At 32.0% G+C, this 18,885-nt stretch overlaps 2 protein-coding genes across 2 annotated transcripts; one reads left to right on the top strand and one right to left on the bottom strand.

Annotated features, from left to right (window-relative positions):
• Positions 1-4,707: 4,707 nt before the first annotated feature.
• On the top strand, positions 4,708-10,580 carry LOC100798524 (pre-rRNA-processing protein ESF2). The gene is made up of 8 exons (XM_003524679.4): positions 4,708-4,815; positions 5,052-5,339; positions 5,848-5,911; positions 6,054-6,121; positions 6,557-6,646; positions 6,726-6,856; positions 10,022-10,147; positions 10,317-10,580. Exons 2-8 carry the CDS (start codon positions 5,093-5,095, stop codon positions 10,344-10,346), a joined length of 756 nt encoding a protein of 251 aa, XP_003524727.1. The 5' UTR covers positions 4,708-4,815; positions 5,052-5,092; the 3' UTR covers positions 10,347-10,580.
• A 2,595-nt stretch (positions 10,581-13,175) lies between these two features.
• Positions 13,176-16,648, bottom strand: LOC100797461 (ras-related protein RABB1b-like). Its single transcript, NM_001255030.2, is given in 6 exon segments — positions 13,176-13,458; positions 13,838-13,906; positions 14,011-14,215; positions 14,893-14,975; positions 16,215-16,354; positions 16,447-16,648. Coding segments are annotated over 6 exon segments (636 nt in total). The 5' UTR covers positions 16,493-16,648; the 3' UTR covers positions 13,176-13,365.
• Between the last annotated feature and the right edge of the window lie 2,237 nt (positions 16,649-18,885).

Below are 18,885 nucleotides of genomic sequence, written 5' to 3'. Positions count from 1 at the left end.
CCAAAGGCGCAACGGGATGTGGCAGAATAGTCTAGATGTATCCAAATTGTCGTACAACCCTCTCCGGTCGGTGAATGACCGTCAAGGGACCCTATCTAAGATGGCCGAAAAACAATGTGATGACCTTAAATTCTCTAAATGAACGATGGTCACCATACGGAATCTAGCACACTACGTTAGGGGTCAATCTATCCAAACGTCTGCGATACGTCGACACGGGCAGTGCCTTGCCAGAGGTCCATTGGCATGCACGTGGTCTTCTCTTATCATAATCCTCGACAACTAGGGCGGAACCAATAGACGGAAAATGCTCGTAGATCCAACACTAAATATATTTTGCAAACATATTCATTAAATAACATGACAACATATAATAATCAATGCCAATAAAAAGATGTTCCAGTAACATTTGAACTAACATGTAACAGAATGATCCTACAAGCTGCCTCGTTTTGCTCTTCAACGCCTCATTTAAATTATCATACATGTGCACAAGTGCAACAGCGCCCCAAGCGTAACTCCCACTCTATGTCAAGTCACGCAGTGCATCCAAGAATACCACATGCACGTGTGTGTCACTCTTGTTAGCAAAGAGTGTGCATCTAAGCAAATGCAACAAATATGCTCGCGCTACTACAATCCAGTGACATGCCTCGATGTACGTCTAATACATGTCTCGCAGCCACGATAGTCGAACATAAGAGCCATGACACTGAATCATCTCAGTTCTCACCTCTACAATGATGACCTCAAGTAATTCCACCAACATATCGACAACGTCATCGACATGAAGTTGCTCGAAGCTGTGGAACGCCCCTATGATAGGAAGATGTAGCAATAACACAACGTCATCCAAGGTGATAGTCACCTCTCTGATGGGCAAATGGAAACTACTAGTTTCCTTATGCCAGCGTTCCATAAAAGCAAGCATTAGTCCTCGATCGCTCGTATTTAGGGAACATGCAATCAAAGGACTTAGTCCACTATTAGCCACAAGGCCTTCAATCTCTGGAGCAGGCTGTTAGCAATTTTGGGTCATACATAAATATATATCACATAAATTGAATGAGTTAGGGCCATTATATAATTAGCCAAAATATTAAAGTGGTCTAATCAATATAAAAGTACGGCTAAGGGCATATATGTCATGAAAGGCTGATTGTGTAGATACTATCAGTGATATTATAATTTGTTGAGGGACCAAATTATAATTATCAAATTTAGGGTAACTGATGGCAGTTACCAATATAAGAGGTTATGGTCCCCATGTATAGAGAGCAACGCGTACAGTTTCACTCTTCTCTTTATCCCCGTTTGAAGAGAAAAATTCAGAGAAAGAAAATAAAAGGGCTTTCTACATTTGGAAGATCATAAAACCAATCTTCTGATCAACCTTTCATCATCATTTCATTATGGCTAATCCAAGTACGCTTCCGCATCTAGTTTTTCATCATGATTTTGAGTATGGGAACACAAAGAGGTTTTATTCATCTTTATATAGTAATTTCTCTCTACATGAATAGAAAGCATGTGATTAGGTTTGATGATTGTCTGTTAGAATCAAATTAGGCTGATTGATTGAATCCCAACATTTGGAATTGAATCCCAACATTTGGTATCAGAGCCACCTATACTTGATTCATGTATGATGTTTGGAGAACATACACACATTAGATACAGTGTTTTTTGAGGAAACAAATAAGATTATCACATTACTACGACGAGATGAACAATGATATAAAGCATTTGGTATAAACTTAAAGACGTTATTTATGTGTTTGTTCTTACATTTAGAGGCCGCTACAGTATATTAAAATAATAATCATGGGCCTCTAAAATTTAAAATAAATAAATAAAGTTAAAATAATTTACTCAAGAAACGTTTTGATTTTGGATTTGGTGCATCAATGTTCAAAATTTTAGTTATGGTATATCATTTTAATTATTTAGCATTTAAATGAGCTAATTGAATCAAGATATCACTAAAGTGACCTCTCTTGTGTAGATTGTTCGTGATAAATGTTAAATGTTAACGTGTGTGATTATTTATATTGGCCCAAAGGAAAGTTACACACCTGTGATATTCAACGTGTGATAATTATGAGGTTTTGCATGTGAATGATAAGTCACATTAAAAGATGGGTTTATTATTTGATATGCTTTTATTATCAATGTTTTAACATTACAACAAGGATATCACTAGCAAGTCCAAGGACTTGATATTAACGGTGTACTAGATATCTTGAGATGGGATATACCATTATTTAAATGCATTGATGATTGTTAAGTGAGCTTATTGTATTATTTGTTTTGATCTTTTCCGTTGTTGCTTCTATATCTTCTAATCCGAATTCGGTCTCGGTTCTTAATGGTACAGATTTTAAGGATTTGGAAAGAGAACATGCAAATTGTTCTTGGCTGCATGGATCTAGACCTTGCCTTAAGGATTGAGAAACTCCCTTCTCCTATGGATTTAGTACCTCAAAACACAGGAAACGTCATGAGAACTGGGATCACTCAAATTGCATGAGTCTTATGATCATTAAGCGTGGCATTTTTAGGGACACTGTTTCAGATAATATAACTAGTGTCAAAGAATTGCTTACTGAAATTAAAAAGTGCCTTGCAAAAAGCGATAACGCGGAAACAAGTACTCTCCTCCAATCTTTTTTAAACTAACTAACAATTTTTTTTTTAAAAATAAGTTTTGTTTTCAATTATTTTTTAAAAATAATTAACAATATTAAAAAAATTTCAAATATGGTTTCAATCTTTTCTAAACTAACTAACAATTTAAAAAAATTAAATTTTGTTTTGAATTATTTTTAAAAATAACTAACAATTTCAAAAAAAATCCAAATATGGTTTCAATCTTTTTAAACTAACTAACAATTTTATAAAAATTTAAATTTTGTTTTCAATCATTTTTTAAACATAACTAACAATTTTAAAAAAATTGCAAATATGGTTTCAATCTTTTTTAAACTAACTAACAATTTTAAAAAAATTTAAATTTTTTTTTCAATCATTTTTTAAAAATAACTAACAATTTTACAATTTTTTCACATATGATTTGAATCTTTGGTTTCAATCTTTTTTTTAACTAACTAATAATATTAAAATATTTTAACTTTTTGTTTAAATAATTTTGTAAAACAGAAAATTTAATATCATTTAAATTTTGATTTCAACAATTCTTTTAAACTAAATAAAATTTTTAAAATATTTCAAATTTAGGTTTCAACAATTCTAAAAAACTAACTAACAATTTTTTAAAAATTTCAATTTTGGTTTCGTTAATTTTAAAAATTTTAAATCAATTTTCGTTTCAATCAATTTTATTCAAACAAATTTATTCAAACTTTTCAATAATTTTTATAACAATTTTAAATAAAAATTTTCGTTTCAATAATTTTTATAACAGTATTAAATTAAAATTTTTGTTTCAATAATTTTTATAACAATTTTAAATCATTCAAACTTTTTGTTTAAATTATTTATAACTATGACTTCTATATTATCATATTTAAAATTTAATATCTAATCTAAAATCTAATCTAATCTATTACTAACATATTTTTTTCATAAATAAAATCAGTACTTAGTAATAACTAATCGAATCGAATCTTACTAATAACTAACATATTGTTTTTTGTTTTCAATCATTTTCTTAAAATAACAATATTATCATATTTTAAATTTTAGTTTCATCTATTTTAAAAAAATTTTATCAATTTTCGTTTGCATTTTCATTCTAATCAATTTTTTTCAAACAATTTTTTTGTACATTTCAAATTTTTGTTTCAATATTCATATAACAAATTTATATTATTTTTAATCATGACTTCAATATTTATCACAAGTAACAAATTTATTCTCTTTTAAATATTTGTTCTAATTTTTTTAAAAAATTAAACAAATATAATATTGCAATATTTAACATCAATTTTTTGACCAATCTGATGTCTGTCTTAGCAATCTAATCTAATCTTTGTTTTTCCAATCTAATCTTAGCAATAACTAACATAAATATTTCATAAATAAAATCAATACTAAACAAATAAATCAAAAACATTTATAAAATTACACAACAAAAAAAATTATAAAATAATTCACAGATAAATATTTACAATTAAAAATAATTTCTAAATATTTTTTTCAAATAAAAAGAATTTTAAAAAAATTTAAACCGCATACGGATTAGTAATCTGTATAACCCATACGGATTGATCAATCCGTATGGATTTTTTCACAGACACCAGCCATGCCATCATTCAAACAACTATCATGCGGAGAAGAAGAAGAACGCAAGTGAAGAAAATACTTACCTCGAAGGAGAACGCACGAAGAAGAAGAAGAAGCAGCAACGCATGAAGAGGAACAACAACCACGAACGTCGGACATGACGAAAACACAAATGGAGGAAGAAGATGCACGCATGCAAAGAAGAAGAAGCACCGACACGAAGAAGAAGACCTATGAAGCACGAACAAGAAGTAGGAAGCCGAAGAGGAAGTGGAAGATTAAAACAGCACAGGTGAATAGTGGCTCGTAAGGATGAGTCATTATTTGCTTTTTATAGGGATAGGGTGAAGGGCATTTTAGCCCTTTCATCCGAGTTGTGGGTGTCCCAGCAAAAACTCTGGGTGCCCACAGCAACTCCCAAAACCTAAAAACAAAGCCCGTTAATAAGGCCCAAAAGCCCAGAACGATGATCGTGGCTGCAACAATAGAAGCTGTTTCTCTCTTTTCTTCTCTCTATCCTTATTCTTCGACCTTCGTTAGATCCTCAGTTTCCAATCGACCTTCAATTTCGTAAGTCCCTTTTTCAATATCTCTTTATTTCCCACCTTTTTTTGGTTAATATTTTTTTTTTTAACGTCCAGCTCTTACTGTGACCCGCTTCTTAATTACGGGGTTTTCAATTTTCATCACTGTGTATTTTTTTTTTCAATTTCATATCTATTTTCTCTCTGTTACTTCCCATTTGGCGCCTGAAGCTTCATTTTCTGGATTAAACCGAGGTTCCTTGTTTTATCATGTTGGTGCAGAAAAATTATCTGCCCTGTTCAGATCTCATTTGTTCAGCTTGATGAATGCTTCAGACTCAGAGAAAGAAGACACAGAAATTGAAGTAATAGCAATTACACCCAATGAAGAAAACTCGAAATTGATGAAGAAAGAGAAGAAAAAGAAGAAGAAAGTTTCGTTGAAAGATGCAGAGAAGAAGGGCGGCGTGTGTTATATGAGTCGAATCCCCCCTCATATGGACCACGTCAAGCTTCGCCACATTCTCTCTCAGTTCGGCGATATTCAAAGAATTTTTCTCGCTCCTCAAGGTCTCTCTCTCAAATTTTCGGATTACTCTTTTGTTTAGATGCAAATTTGATTGTGGTGTGTTAAAAATCAGATACCTTTGATTATATGTCTCGCTGATTTATTCCATAGACAAACGTTTTTGTTTTTAATTAAATTTTAAAGTTTACTACTATGAAATTGGTATTTGACATTTTTAAATTGGTAGAATAGCATAGCAACCCCACATGTCTAACGCTGTAGTGTCAAAATCACTCTAGATATATGACTTTTAAAATAATTTTAGGCAGTGTAAAAAAAGCCTTTAAATGATCATGGTGATTGTATGAATGTAAAATTGAAAAGAAAAAAAAAAAAAAGTTCAACGACCTACTTAAAAATTTGTTAAATGTTCAAGGACCCAGTGACCCACAAAGTAATTAAACCTAATTATTATAAAAGTTAACAATTTTATCATACATGACCAAGTGCCTTTACATTGTTATAGCATTCTATGGTTGAGATTTTTTTTATTATTTGAATTTTTTGCAGATTCTTCTGTCCAAGTGCCTGCTAAGAGGTCACGTGGATCCCGAGACCAAGCATATTCAGAAGGGTATTTATTTATTTATTTTGTTTTGGAATTGGATATTTGGATTGGTATTTGATTGAAGTTATTCAAGACTTCAATTGGTTACTGATTTTTTTGGTTAGTAGTGTTTGAATTTTATCATTGAGTTTTTCTCTGTGCTGTGTAGATGGGTCGAATTCGGTAATAAAAGTGTTGCTAAGAGGGTTGCCAATATGTTAAATGGTGAACAAATAGGTATGTGCTTGAACCTTGTATCACTATCAGGCTCTTGTTGCTCTTTGTTCTTCCTTCTTAAATGAAAATCGTAATGTTGTCCCCTAAATCCTAATGATGCTAGAATAGAATAGTAATACATCTCAATTCTCATGCATTGACTATTATATACTTGTATGAATTTTGTGAAAAAATATGATATGGTGTTTACTTACTGTAGCAGGATTATATACACATGTAGTGGCTATACCTATTGCTCTTTCTTCTCCAGTTTTTTTTAATGGGAATCATTATGTTGTCCTATAAACTCTCTATTTGGTTTTATTCTTTAAAATTAGTGAAATAGAAATATGATTGTGTTCATGGTTGTGTGTGCTTATTGTAGCAGGATATTTGTTGTGTCTGTCTGTATTGGTTTGGTTTTCAAGTTTCTGATTTGTATTGTTTGTCTCCAAGGGGGTAAGAAGAGGTCATCATTCTACTATGACCTTTGGAATATTAAGTACTTAAGTAAGTTCAAGTGGGATGATCTGACTGAAGAACTAGGTAAGTGTTTTATGATCAGTGTCTTGTTTTTATTGGTGGAGCTTAAGCAGATTATGCTAAAACTATGTATATCTTACAGCCTTAAAGAAAGCTATTCGGGAGCAAAAGCTGGCTGTAGAACTTTCTGCTGCCAAGAGAGAGAGGGATTTCTATCTTTCCAAAGTTGATCAATCACGTGCTTTGAGTGCTATAGAGGAGCGACTAAAGAAGGTATGCCAATAACTAAAGGGTAGTTATTTTTCTTGTCTGTGTGGGTTGGTCAGAAAATGGGGTAGCATTTTTAATAGAAGTGTAAAAAAAGTTCTCCATTAATCGGAGCATGAAATTTAGCAAGTAATGAAGCATTGAAGCTTACTATTTAAATGGGGTTTTCTAATTTGAAATATCTTGTTTGTTTTACTTTTGGATTTTGTCTTAGTATTAAAACTTCTTACTACAGTTTTAACCTTAAAGGAATCATCAAATAACTAGCATTATCCAATTCTCAACTTGAACCAGAAGAATTAGAGTTTTAAACCACAAATCTAGCAAAAGCTCAGCCATCCCTGCTGTCTTTAGTCTTGATACTGTGTCTTATTTTGGCTTTTATAGAGCTGTTCTGAGTGGTGATTCTGACAGACCATGAGATAGCTTTTTCACTACTTTCTTTTCAGTTTTCACCCATTCAACTAACCTGATCTGTATCTAAAATAAATTACTCATGAGTTATGGAAATGGAAGACCTTTCTTTTTATATAATTTGTAAAGGTTAATCCACGAAAATTGTCTCTCTAAAATGGTAGTGAGGTGTGTATCTCTATTGGGACCCAACCTAACAATGAGAATTGCAGATAAGTTAAATAAATCTAATTTTGGGAACAACAGTAAATTAAATCATTAACATTGGCTTTGGAATCTGCTGCAATTTTTAAATGTTGGTTTGTGACTTGCAAGATAAATAGAAAGCTTCTAGGTTTTAAGGAACTCAACTGCTACTGATTTTTAATAACTTGAGTTCTACTTCTTGATGACATTTGATACTATAGCTGCCATAAATTTCTGATCCACTTTTATTTTGTGGTTCTCTGCACGTGCTTAATCATTTAACCTGTATAGTTTCTTCTTATTTGAATTATTTTAACTCCTTAAAACCAAGGTAGAGTGACAAGCTAAGTAGCTATGATTGGATTGTCTTCTCTAATGGAAGAACTTGTTGTGGATTATTAATGTCAATACTCGATACTTTTTCCTTGAAGCCCACAAATAATTCTTGAATTATCATGTCTCATGTATTTGTTGATGGTTATGTGGCATAAGGCATTCTTTTGTTATGATTTTTAATACTACCAAAATTGCTTCACAAATATGGCAATGTTAGAAACTGGTTCAGGTTCAGCACACAGAACATGTTGTTATTGATGAACAGAAAGAATGCACAATTTCCCTGGATATTCAAGAGATCCAAGACTCTCCCTAGCCACAATACTAACTCTCCAATTGACTAACTACTCTCAACCCCTCTTCTTCCTATTTATAGGCTACATCCCTTATTTTTCTAATCATTCCAGCCGTCAACTAACAAACTCCAATTATTCTACTATCTAACTATAACTAATGGGTATCTATCAATACTCCTCCCCTAAAGTTTCACCTTGTCCTCAAGGTGAATTGGCTTGTGGCTGCTGAAATGAAGTCCCTCTGGTGTTCTAACTGATTGAAGCATGGTAATCAAGCCAAATCTCACCACCACAGCAGCCCCCCAAATATCATCAACTCCTCCTGTCAAATACAAACAGTTGAAATGTTGAATACTTCTATTCTTCTCCAATGCTCTGTTTTCATCAATATTATTGGCTGAAAAAGAGTGTCAAATGTCAATGCATCTCCTACTGGACTGTGACTCCATGACTCTCTTTAAGTACTGCACTATGGCAAGTGGCAGCTGATGATGACTATCTTAGTCCCTCTTTGTTACTGGTTCACCTAAGTTTGTTTTTTCTCCAAATTGGTTATTGTTTTTCACCTTCAAACGTTCATATTTGCCTGTCTTCATGTTCTTGATTCAGAATGTTGAGTGGTTGCTGTTTTCTTCCTTCTCTACCCTCGATTTCTCCCTATCGATCTTGCTTCTCTACTTGCTGGTTTTGTTGGGTTTCTTCCTCTTGGGATGTTTCCTTTACCCAGAACTCTGGTCCCTCCAATTCTGGTTTCTTTTCCGCATCAATTTCTGATTTCCTCATTTCTCTTCCTTAAGCTGCTGATTCTGTTCTCTCCCCTTCCTCATTTTCGTTTATGTTTTCTTGCTGCCTTTTGTCACCTTCTGCCTTTGATAGAGGGGGAAATAGATGGGGAAAGGTGTATGTTAGAAAATATCCTTGGAAGAGTTAGAGAGCTGTCAGTTTGTTAGGACAGCTAGGATAACTAACTGTTAGTTAGTTATAACCAATTGCTAGTTAGTTAAGAGGCTATAAATAGCATTGGGAGGGTTTAGTTAGAGGTTAGACAGAAAACTAGAGATAGTAGGAGGGTGATGAGACCTCGAATTCATCAGTGTGTGTAACCATTGTCCTGTAGCATTTAACTCGAATAAAAATGTTTTTTCCTCTGTTCTGGTTCAGTTCTATCAGCCTTCCACTCCGTTGGTTCTTGAATTTTTTCTCAAATTTCATCTCTGCTTCTATGTTCTCCTCAGTTTCTGAATCTTGGAGACAAAGTTTCTGGTTGGTATTTCTTGAGTACTGCCTTCTGGAAAGTCCACCTGGTTGCATTGTGGTTATTCTCCTTACAAGAAACCCACCATTTGAGAGCTTCTCCTCTTAAATGCAAATGCAACAACCCATGATAATTTCATCTCCTCAGGTACTTTTCTATCTGCAAAACACTGCTCTGCATTGATCACCCACCCATAGGCCTCACTTCGATCAAATCTTGGAATCAATCTTGAAGCCATTTTCTTGACAATTTCCCCCCACAGCTCCTAGATTGGAGCTCTGATATAGAAACTGGTTCAGGTTAAGCACACTAAGAACATATTGTTATTGATGAACAGAAAGAATGCACAATTTCCCTGGATATTAAAGAGATCCAGGACTCTCCCTATCCACTATACTAACTCTCCAATTGACTAACTACTCCTCGCAATCCCTCTTCCTATTTATATGCAACATGCCTTATTTTTCTAATCATTCCAACCCTCAACTTACTAACTATAATTATTCTTCTATCTAACAAACTAACTAATGGGTATCTCTATCAGGCAATAAGAAAATTAGTTTAACGACACCTTCAGCTGTTTCTTTTCATCTGTATTTTTTTTTTTCTAATTTCAGTTAATAATATGTATATTGAAGAATCTGTTCATAATAATACTCACATCATTTCATTCTACTTCCACAGAAGCAGAAGATCCAAAAAGACTCAGGACCAGTGGAAAAAGTGATTCGCCATTTCCCTCAAACAAAGCCTATAGTTGCTGATGCCAAAAAAAATAAACCTGAGCTCTCTGATGATATATTGGATGCTGTAAGTATCAATTTTATTGTTATTTAGAGATAATCCTTTTATTGATGTCTCATTCTGTTTTGTGCTTTTTTTAATGTTTTCTCGTTTCTCCCTCTTTAGAAAATATGTCTCAACTTGATTTATGAAGTCGTTAGTTTTTAATTCAAGGTTTTCCACTATGTCCCTTCAGGTATTTGGTGGCTCGCAAGTCATGTATTGATGATACCTTCAACATCAGGAGCTAAAAATTACATTATATTTTTGTGTCCTTGGTTCCCGTAGGCAGGGGAATTAGTGAAACTTTTTTGGATGTATTTATTAATTTGTAACGATTTTCTAGAAAATATATTTTTGTTGATCAAGGTTTTCAAAAGAAAATGTAATCTGGGTATACGTAAAAAACAGGCAATGAAGTTAACCGGAGTTGAAATTTGAGTTGGGCAGGACTTGGTTATAAATGTCTTTTTGCCTGCTACAAAATACTAATTTTCCAATTATGAATTCTGGTGACATATAGTTATAAAGTGAGCTGGATGGAGAGATAGAGTTATAAAGTGAGTTGGATGATTAAGGAAGAATGAAAGAAGAAAAAGATAGTGAGTTTGATTTCCTAACAAAATTAACATTTGTTAATAAATAAACAATAATAATTCTGGAGACAAATGTTTTCTCTATATAGCCACTGTATTTTTTTTTCTGATGCAAGTAATTTTATTTTTATTTCTAGAGTTTAATTTTTGTAAATAATTTTAAATGACTTTTAAAATATTTATTACAGAACTTAACATTCATATCATACAGAGGAATTTAATAGTGGATTATCGTGTAAAAATTAATAGTGTAAGTGTAAAAAAAAAGTTACTTATATTGTTAGTGTTTTTTAATTGTTCTATGCTATCATGAGTCTTTAATGGAAGTTGATTTTTCTCATTATTTATTTTTCTCATTGTGTTTCCAATTTTTTAGGTCTTCGAATTGATTACATGTGGGAAAAAAAAAGATATTTTTATCACAATGAAGAAATAAATGTTATGCATATTTATAATATTAAATGAGGAGAATGTGAAGACTAATTTCATTGTAATATAATATGCAATTAAGGTGTATTGAATTAGGATTTTAAAAAATTATTTTAGCATAAAAAGAAAGTCTTGTGAATTTTAAAAGATGTTTTTCTCATTATTCATTTTACTCGTGTTTCCAATTTTTTAGGTCTTCAAATTGATTACATGTAGTAAAAAAAAGACGTTTCTATCACGATGAAGAAATAAATGTTATGTATCTTTATAATATTAAATGAGAATGTGAAGACTAATTTCATTGTAATATAATATGCAATTAAGGTGTATTGAATTAGGATTTTAAAAAATCATTTTAACATAAAAAAAATCTTTTGAATTTTAAAGATTATGTAAGAATATTATGATTTATATCATAAGAATTTAAATAATAGTTTGAATTTTTATATCATAAAAATTTAAAGGACTTTATAAATTTATAAGATTCGAAGAAATTTTGTAAATTTTTAAAAACGCATTTAAAATTGGATAAGTTAGTGAAAAAATAATAAGAAGAAATGATAAGGTTTGGATTAAAAAAAAAGTAAAATTAATAGTTTTTTAATCTTTTAATAGCTAAATTGATTTTAACTTTGTGTCTTCTTATACTAATCCTTCTTGCAATAGTATATTCTCATTCTCAATTTTGAATTTAAACAATAGATTTAAAATTATATGTTGATTTTCTATTTTTTTAATTACTACAGTTATTTAATGTTAAATTCAATGACATGAGGTGCAATAATAAACATATATTAGAGTGGAGTAATAAGGGTGGAAATTTGGTAGAAGGATTACTGAGTTATGTGGATGATAAAATTAAGAATGACAGTGCATCGAGCAGGTGATGAGCATAGTCAATATAAGTAAAACATGATTAGTGTTAGCACATAAAATAAACATTAATTTAATTTAGGAAACAATGGAAAAGTGTAAAGGGGAGTAATATATTTGATATTTTTTATTTTCAAAAAATAAGATAAATATATATGGCACACATATCTTGAAGAATATTAAAGAGAGAAGAGGATATGTGTGATAAGAGAAACGAAAGTCCGATAACCAATAGAAAAATAAAGAAAAAATTCTATCAAAATCTCGAGGGTTGAGTGAAATTGTTTAATAGATGTTTTAAACTAAAAAATCTAACAAAATATATTAAAATCCTTCTTAAAAAATAATCCATTAAAATTTATATATTTTTTAATACCAAAAAACATTTTACAAGTTATAAAAAATCTTAATTGGATACCATCGAAAAATTCAAAATTAAATACCACGAAACATTTTTATAAAAAAAATCTTTTTAAAATCCTTTTGAAATCCTAATATAATACACCCCTTATGAAATTAATTTTGATACATGAGTAGTAGATGATATTATAAGATAAATACATTTATGAAAAAATTAAATGATAGCTTGATAAAGTTTATTAAGTCCGTATTTAGTTTAGTGTATTTTGTAAAAAGAATTTATTTTCTCAATTTCATGAATTTTTTTTGAAAAAAAAAAAATATTTCCAAGAATAAATTATAAACAAATACATTTATGAGAAAATTAAATGATACTTTGCTATACTAGATTAAGTCCATATTTAGTTCGGACTATTTTATAAAAGTAAAAAATATTTGTTAATTTTGTGAAAAAAAAAATTAAAAATCTAAGAATTAAGTTATTATCAAGAGTTTAATTTTTAATGTACCATCAATGTGAACAATTTAACAAGAGAAGTACTAACAACATCCTACAAATTATTAAGACTTAATGAAAATTACAATTAAAATAAAAACTCATTAAATGAAAAAATGAGATCCCATAAAATTTAAAATTTTTAATAAAATTTAAAATTTAATAGTTATGTACCATCAATGTAAAAATCGTTACACAGACAATCTATCACATGTAAATATTAAGGCAAGTAATAAAACAATAAAGGAAAAAAAAAAAAAAAAAAAAAAAACTGGCACTGATCACAACAGCCAACCATTAAACATTTAGTAGATCTGAAAATTATGTAGTGAAATCTGTCCCAAGAAGGCCTTTGAGATTAGAACTATACATGAAATTGTAGTGCTATCCAAAAGTTCTATGTCAAGTCTAAAGAGTATACACTCGGCGGAGACAGGGAATTCAAAAATAGATGCACAAAAGGATTAGATTCAAAGTTGTTTCCCTCTCAATCAGCTGCAACACCCACCTCTGGCTGAAACAGTTCCATCTCTGGCACCTGATTGACCTTGGGGACGTCCATAGCCGACTTTTATACCAAATGACTGCAATAATAGATTCATTGGTAATCTTAGCCAAAAGGGCATAACATAAGATGCAAGAAGATTCCCTTTTAGTTTATTTACTTTTTACAAAAAAAAAGGAAGAAAAAAATCCATGCTTCAGTTCCATTTAACTCATTTTGGTGAAACCCACCATCATTAACACAGCCTAAATCTCAGGTGAAAAATGCCAAGACAAGTGAAAAATCCATTCTCGAGACACAACAGAAAGAATTAACAAAATCACATGATTTCTGATCTTGATAATTTGATTTATAAATCTGATGCCATGTTGGAGTGGGACCAATATTGATCAAAGTCCAAGATATTGTCAAACCTAACTTCCCACTGCTTTTTGCACAAAACTGACAGTATTAATTACCTCATTGGACACATCAAAGACGCCTTCCTTAATATTCTGAAGAATCTTTCCAGCAGTCCTTATAAAAGCCTGCTGAAGAAACAGTAAGTTACTTTTGATGGTAATTCACAATATTGTTGAGGTTGCAAAACATATGTACTGTATCATGCTTGCTATTGATTGAGATACATCACCTCTTCTACATTTTGAGCGGTCCTAGCAGAAGCCTCTAAGAACAGAAGTCCATTTTCCTTTGCAAATTGCTCTCCCTCCTCTTTGCTCACTGCCCGTCGATGAGACAGATCACACTTGTTCCCTATGAGCATGATGGTCATGTTGGGATTGGCATGCTGCCGGGCATCTTCCAGCCAACTTGCTAAATGATTAAATGTGTCTCTCCTAGTCAACAAAAGAATCTTTTGGTTTTCAGTTGAAGGGACTTTGAAAAAATGAACAAACCTCAGATTTAAAACCCCACCCGTCCCACCCCAACACATGCAGAAAAGCAAAAATGAAAGGGGGACAGGATCATTGGACTATATTTATTTGTTTATATGGAACAAAAGCGTACACTGTTTGGGAGCCCATAGTACAAGGAAAAAGGGACATACCAGCATACATAGCACATGAGAATACACTTGAGAAAAAAGACAAAAAAGTAAACAAAACAAAGATGATTGTAACACAATATTGCTTGCTATCAGCAGTACTAGAGCTGCTCCCCGAATGAGGATTGAAAAACCAAAAACATTACAAGGTGGTTCAAACATTAAAGATTGGAAATAAACTAAGACACATGCCTAGTTCAAAAGAATTGAAACTTTCAAATAGGGCAATCAACATAAACATAAGAAATTGAAATAATAAATCTACAGTCAACCACCAAAACTTCAAAAGTTTGTAGAATCATAACTGCACAATTATACGGCATTTCTCTTCTATTGAATTGCAAGCATTCATGAAATTAGCAAAAATCACACAACACAGGTGCATGTTAGAATGGTGATATAAAGTTCAGTATTATTCTCAAGATGCAGATCAAGATCTATAGTCAAATAGACAATAGCACCACCCACCTTGTAATGTCATAAACTAGAAGTGCTCCTGCTGCTCCTCTGTAGTAAGACCTAGTGATGGATCTAAAAGACTCTTGCCCAGCCTACAGTCAAACAAGTTCTGCATCAGTATCGAGATATTATTGAAAATTACATTTCTGGACATGACAAAATATATGACTAAAAAATTCCTTATTCAACACTATTATGACTGTTTATCTTTACTCAGATTCTACAAATACACCATCTCATGGACCAAAGGAAGCAATGAAAGCATTCATTGCGGCCTCAATTTAATCTACCATGCATGGCAAAACACTTTAATTCCCGGCTTGGCCTTACAAAACTAGAAAGCACAGACATGTGGGTCAATATTATATACTAAATGGGCATCAGCGAGATATAATTTCAGTAACCAATTTTGATAGGTTTAACGACTACAAACTTCAAGGACTTGTTTACATGGATGAAAAGTATAAAGATTAAGCAGTGCAACAGGATAAAGTATTAAGCAACCTAAGACATAACTAATAGGTTGTGCATGCATGACATATCTGCTTTAACAAGTTCAAGTGTTCAACTATAGATTTCCCATCCTAAAACAAGTTTTAACGATTCTCACCATAAGATTCAGATTTATTTCTCACAATCACAAATCCAACACCTTGTTCTAATATCTATATACATATTATAGATAGAACCTGCAAGCGTATCAAGTGAGAGATGAGAGTATGAGAGGAGTGAATTTCAACTATATAATTCAAATGAGTAGTTAAAATTAAAAGAACATCTTAATCATTCATGTATGGTTGTATAGTCAAAATTAACTTCTCTCACACATCAGTTCACTAGATATGCCCTGTATAGAACCTTATTCCTTTTTTTGTAGTGAAAAAAGGTTTAGGTGTGTTGGGCTCTTGGAGTTCCCCAGGGTCAGTGAAGGTCTCACAGCTCAAAGAGTGTTTACAAAGATACTTTTGGATTATCCACCATCGAACTCCTCACATCGATGTCGGAATTCAAACTCATGTCCTTGTGAGATATGAGTTATATCCTTACAAACCCGACCAACCTCCGTTAGCTATAGAACCTTACTCCTAATTATGGCCCTACACTCCTATTTTCCATGATACGATCAAGGCAGTAGGGAAAAATACATTAAAAAATTAAAAGAAACTTACAAAAACTTTTCAAACCCATCAATCACAAAAAATTTACTTTAGTGTTCTGGTACATACACGTACACTGATACCCTTAATCAATTCTCACCTAATTTGAAATACCCCACCAAAAAATAATTAAGTAGTCGAAATTAAAAAAGAAAAGTACAGAGAGAGACTAACGGTATCCCATATCTGAAGCTTAATGGGTCGAGAATCGATGGAGACCATGCGAGCGCCGAACTCGACACCAATGGTGAGATCATGAACCGGTTGGAACCTCTTATCGGTGAATTGCAGGAGCAGGCACGATTTCCCTACACCTTCACCGCACCGTAGAAAAACCCAAACTTGGTGTCAGATTCGGAGACCCTATTGCGAGAAGAAAAAGAAAGAGGGTAGGCGAGAACCTAACCTGTGTCGCCGATGATGATGTACTTGAAGAGGTAGTCGTATGACATGGCTGTACGACGAGAAACGACGTTGTTTAGAGGGAGAGTAGCAGAAAGAAGAAGAGTGAGAAGGAGGTTTTGGAGAGGGTTGGAGAATAAGACGAGGAAGGAAGAAAGGGATGCACAGTGCGAATGCGGTTTGTTTGAATCCCAACCAAAACCAAGGAGGTGACACATCGGTCTCACTTATTATTTATACGTCTACAACATTCATTATTTATTTTTCATTTTGTTTTTTTATTAATATTGGGTTTTATTATTATGCCCTTTGGTGTAGAGTTTAGGAAAGAGTTAAAAAAGAAAAATTGATTAAAAAAGTCTAGATGAGTCAAGTTTTGGAAATTTATTAAGGTCAGGATATATCTCAAAATTTAAAGATATCACCTATCAACTAGTCATTATATCGTTAAAGAGATTCAGATAGATATCGTTGAGGAATATGAATATCTTTATCGATTAAATTATTTTTTGTTGACATGAAATACTTAATTTGTCTTACAGTCTTATTATTTGTTGTTAACCCACTAAAAATATTGGAAATGTTAATTTGTTTGTATTTCTGGAAGTTTAAATCTCATTCTAAAGTATTTATCTATTATATTATGATTGTAATTCATAAATAAGTTAGTTAGAGGTTTAGGTTTGTATGTATAAAATCAAGTGTTGACTATAGTGAAGTCTTAAATAAGTGATAGTGTAATACACCACTAGTGTACCACTATTGGTTATAGAAAGTAATAACTAATCTCTCTATCTACGAAGAGTTTAAGATAGGAAATTTACAAACTTACTCATTCTTCTACTTTTTTCATGTGTGCAAAATTTGGGGTATTTTAGATGTTTTGTGGCCTTCATTTGGGATTCAAACTTTGAATCCCGAATTAAAAAAATTGAAGATTTGACGTTTTGGAGAGAGAAGAGGAAAAGAAAAAACTTTGTTAGTATTTTAAACATTTTGTAGCCTTCTTCTCGGATTCAAAATTTGAATTCCAAATTTTTTTAAAAAATTAAGATTTGACATTTTGCATAGAGAAGAGGGAAAGAAAAAACCATGTCTAAGCCTATAGTCACGTGTTAGAGAGAAAAGAAAAAAAAAACAATAACCTATCTATCAGCCTACAAGGGTGTAACATCTTATTTTTCGTAAAATAAATTAAAAGGGTTTTTTATTTAAAAATGAATAGAGTTGTAGAAAAATGATTAGGTTTTTATAATTAAATAAATAAGAAGAAATAAATTTATTAATTAAAATAATGATTTGAAGGAAAATAGAAAGAATATTTTATTTATTCATTTGATAGAAAATAAAATAAAGAAAGATAGAATAAATAATAGGTTAGGAGTACCCTAGATATAAATAGAGACACGCTAGGTCAGTTTTCAGACTCACAATACGTCTCTACCCTTCCTCTTCCTCTCAATTTCCTTTTTCTTTCTTCCTCACCCAAAATTCTCTCTTTTCTCACATACACTCAAACTTGTCTCAGTAAAATGACGATCCCAAACTTGTTAACCGTTGGATCGTTGTAAAATTTGAGCACTAGATGTGGAACTCATTTGTGAAACTTCTTACCGTTGGAATTTGTGAACAAATCTCTGAGGTGAGAGAAATGCCCTTTGTATTGTAGTTTTCTTTTTCCCGCATACACCCAAACCTATTCTAGTAAAACTATGATCTTGGACTCGTTAACCGTTGGATCGTCGTGAAATGTAAACACCAGGTTCAAAATTTAAGATCACACACTTGCACCGTTCGGATTTGCAAAATATTGTCCATAGAAAGAGAAAATTCCTAACACAGAGACAGTAAAATGGAGGCTTCAATCTCTTCTCTTTCATTCTAACACTTGGAAACCCTAATAGAGATACCAGGGGAAAAGCTTGAGAAATCTTAGATAACTGCTAGAGGTGTCGCTATCACTGCCTAAATACACACGTGAAACCGCTTAGAGGTAAGGGTGAGTTTATTGCAATTGGGGTTAGAATGAACATGTGTAGGGATCCTTAGAGGATCAAATTGAGATTTATTTTGGGATGTTTATTGTATTGTAATTCTTCCTTTATGATTATGTGAAATTGTTTGAGGGGTTTTACTCCCCATGTTGTGATAAGCATTTTTGTATAATTTGTTTATGTTTTGGATAAGATTAGCGTGATAAATAGTTATATTGGGCTCATGAAATTGTGATTGAAATTGTGTATAAGTGATAAATTGAATATGTGATGAATTCTAGAATAACATGTTGCTTTGAGATTATAATATTGTTATTGAGATTGAGTATAAGTACAAAGTTCAACATGTGTTAATTTGTGAGATACACGTAAACATGTGATGGTGGATTGTCACATTATGAGATGTTAAATTGTGGACATGAGATTTAGTTGTGAATAAGTGTGTGGTT

The sequence above is a fragment of the Glycine max genome, chromosome 5, assembly GCF_000004515.6.
Source record: "Glycine max cultivar Williams 82 chromosome 5, Glycine_max_v4.0, whole genome shotgun sequence".
Classification (NCBI taxonomy): domain Eukaryota; kingdom Viridiplantae; phylum Streptophyta; class Magnoliopsida; order Fabales; family Fabaceae; genus Glycine; species Glycine max.
This window is presented reverse-complemented; position numbering and strand designations above follow the sequence as displayed.

Bases quoted from the DNA above. Each gene is read 5' to 3' on its own strand.
- LOC100798524 (XM_003524679.4), top strand. From the start codon at position 5,093: ATGAATGCTTCAGACTCAGAGAAAGAAGACACAGAAATTGAAGTAATA. The intron at 5,340-5,847 runs GTCTCTCTCTCA...AATTTTTTGCAG, and splicing joins AATTTTTCTCGCTCCTCAAG to ATTCTTCTGTCCAAGTGCCT. The intron at 6,122-6,556 runs GTATGTGCTTGA...TTTGTCTCCAAG, and splicing joins GTTAAATGGTGAACAAATAG to GGGGTAAGAAGAGGTCATCA.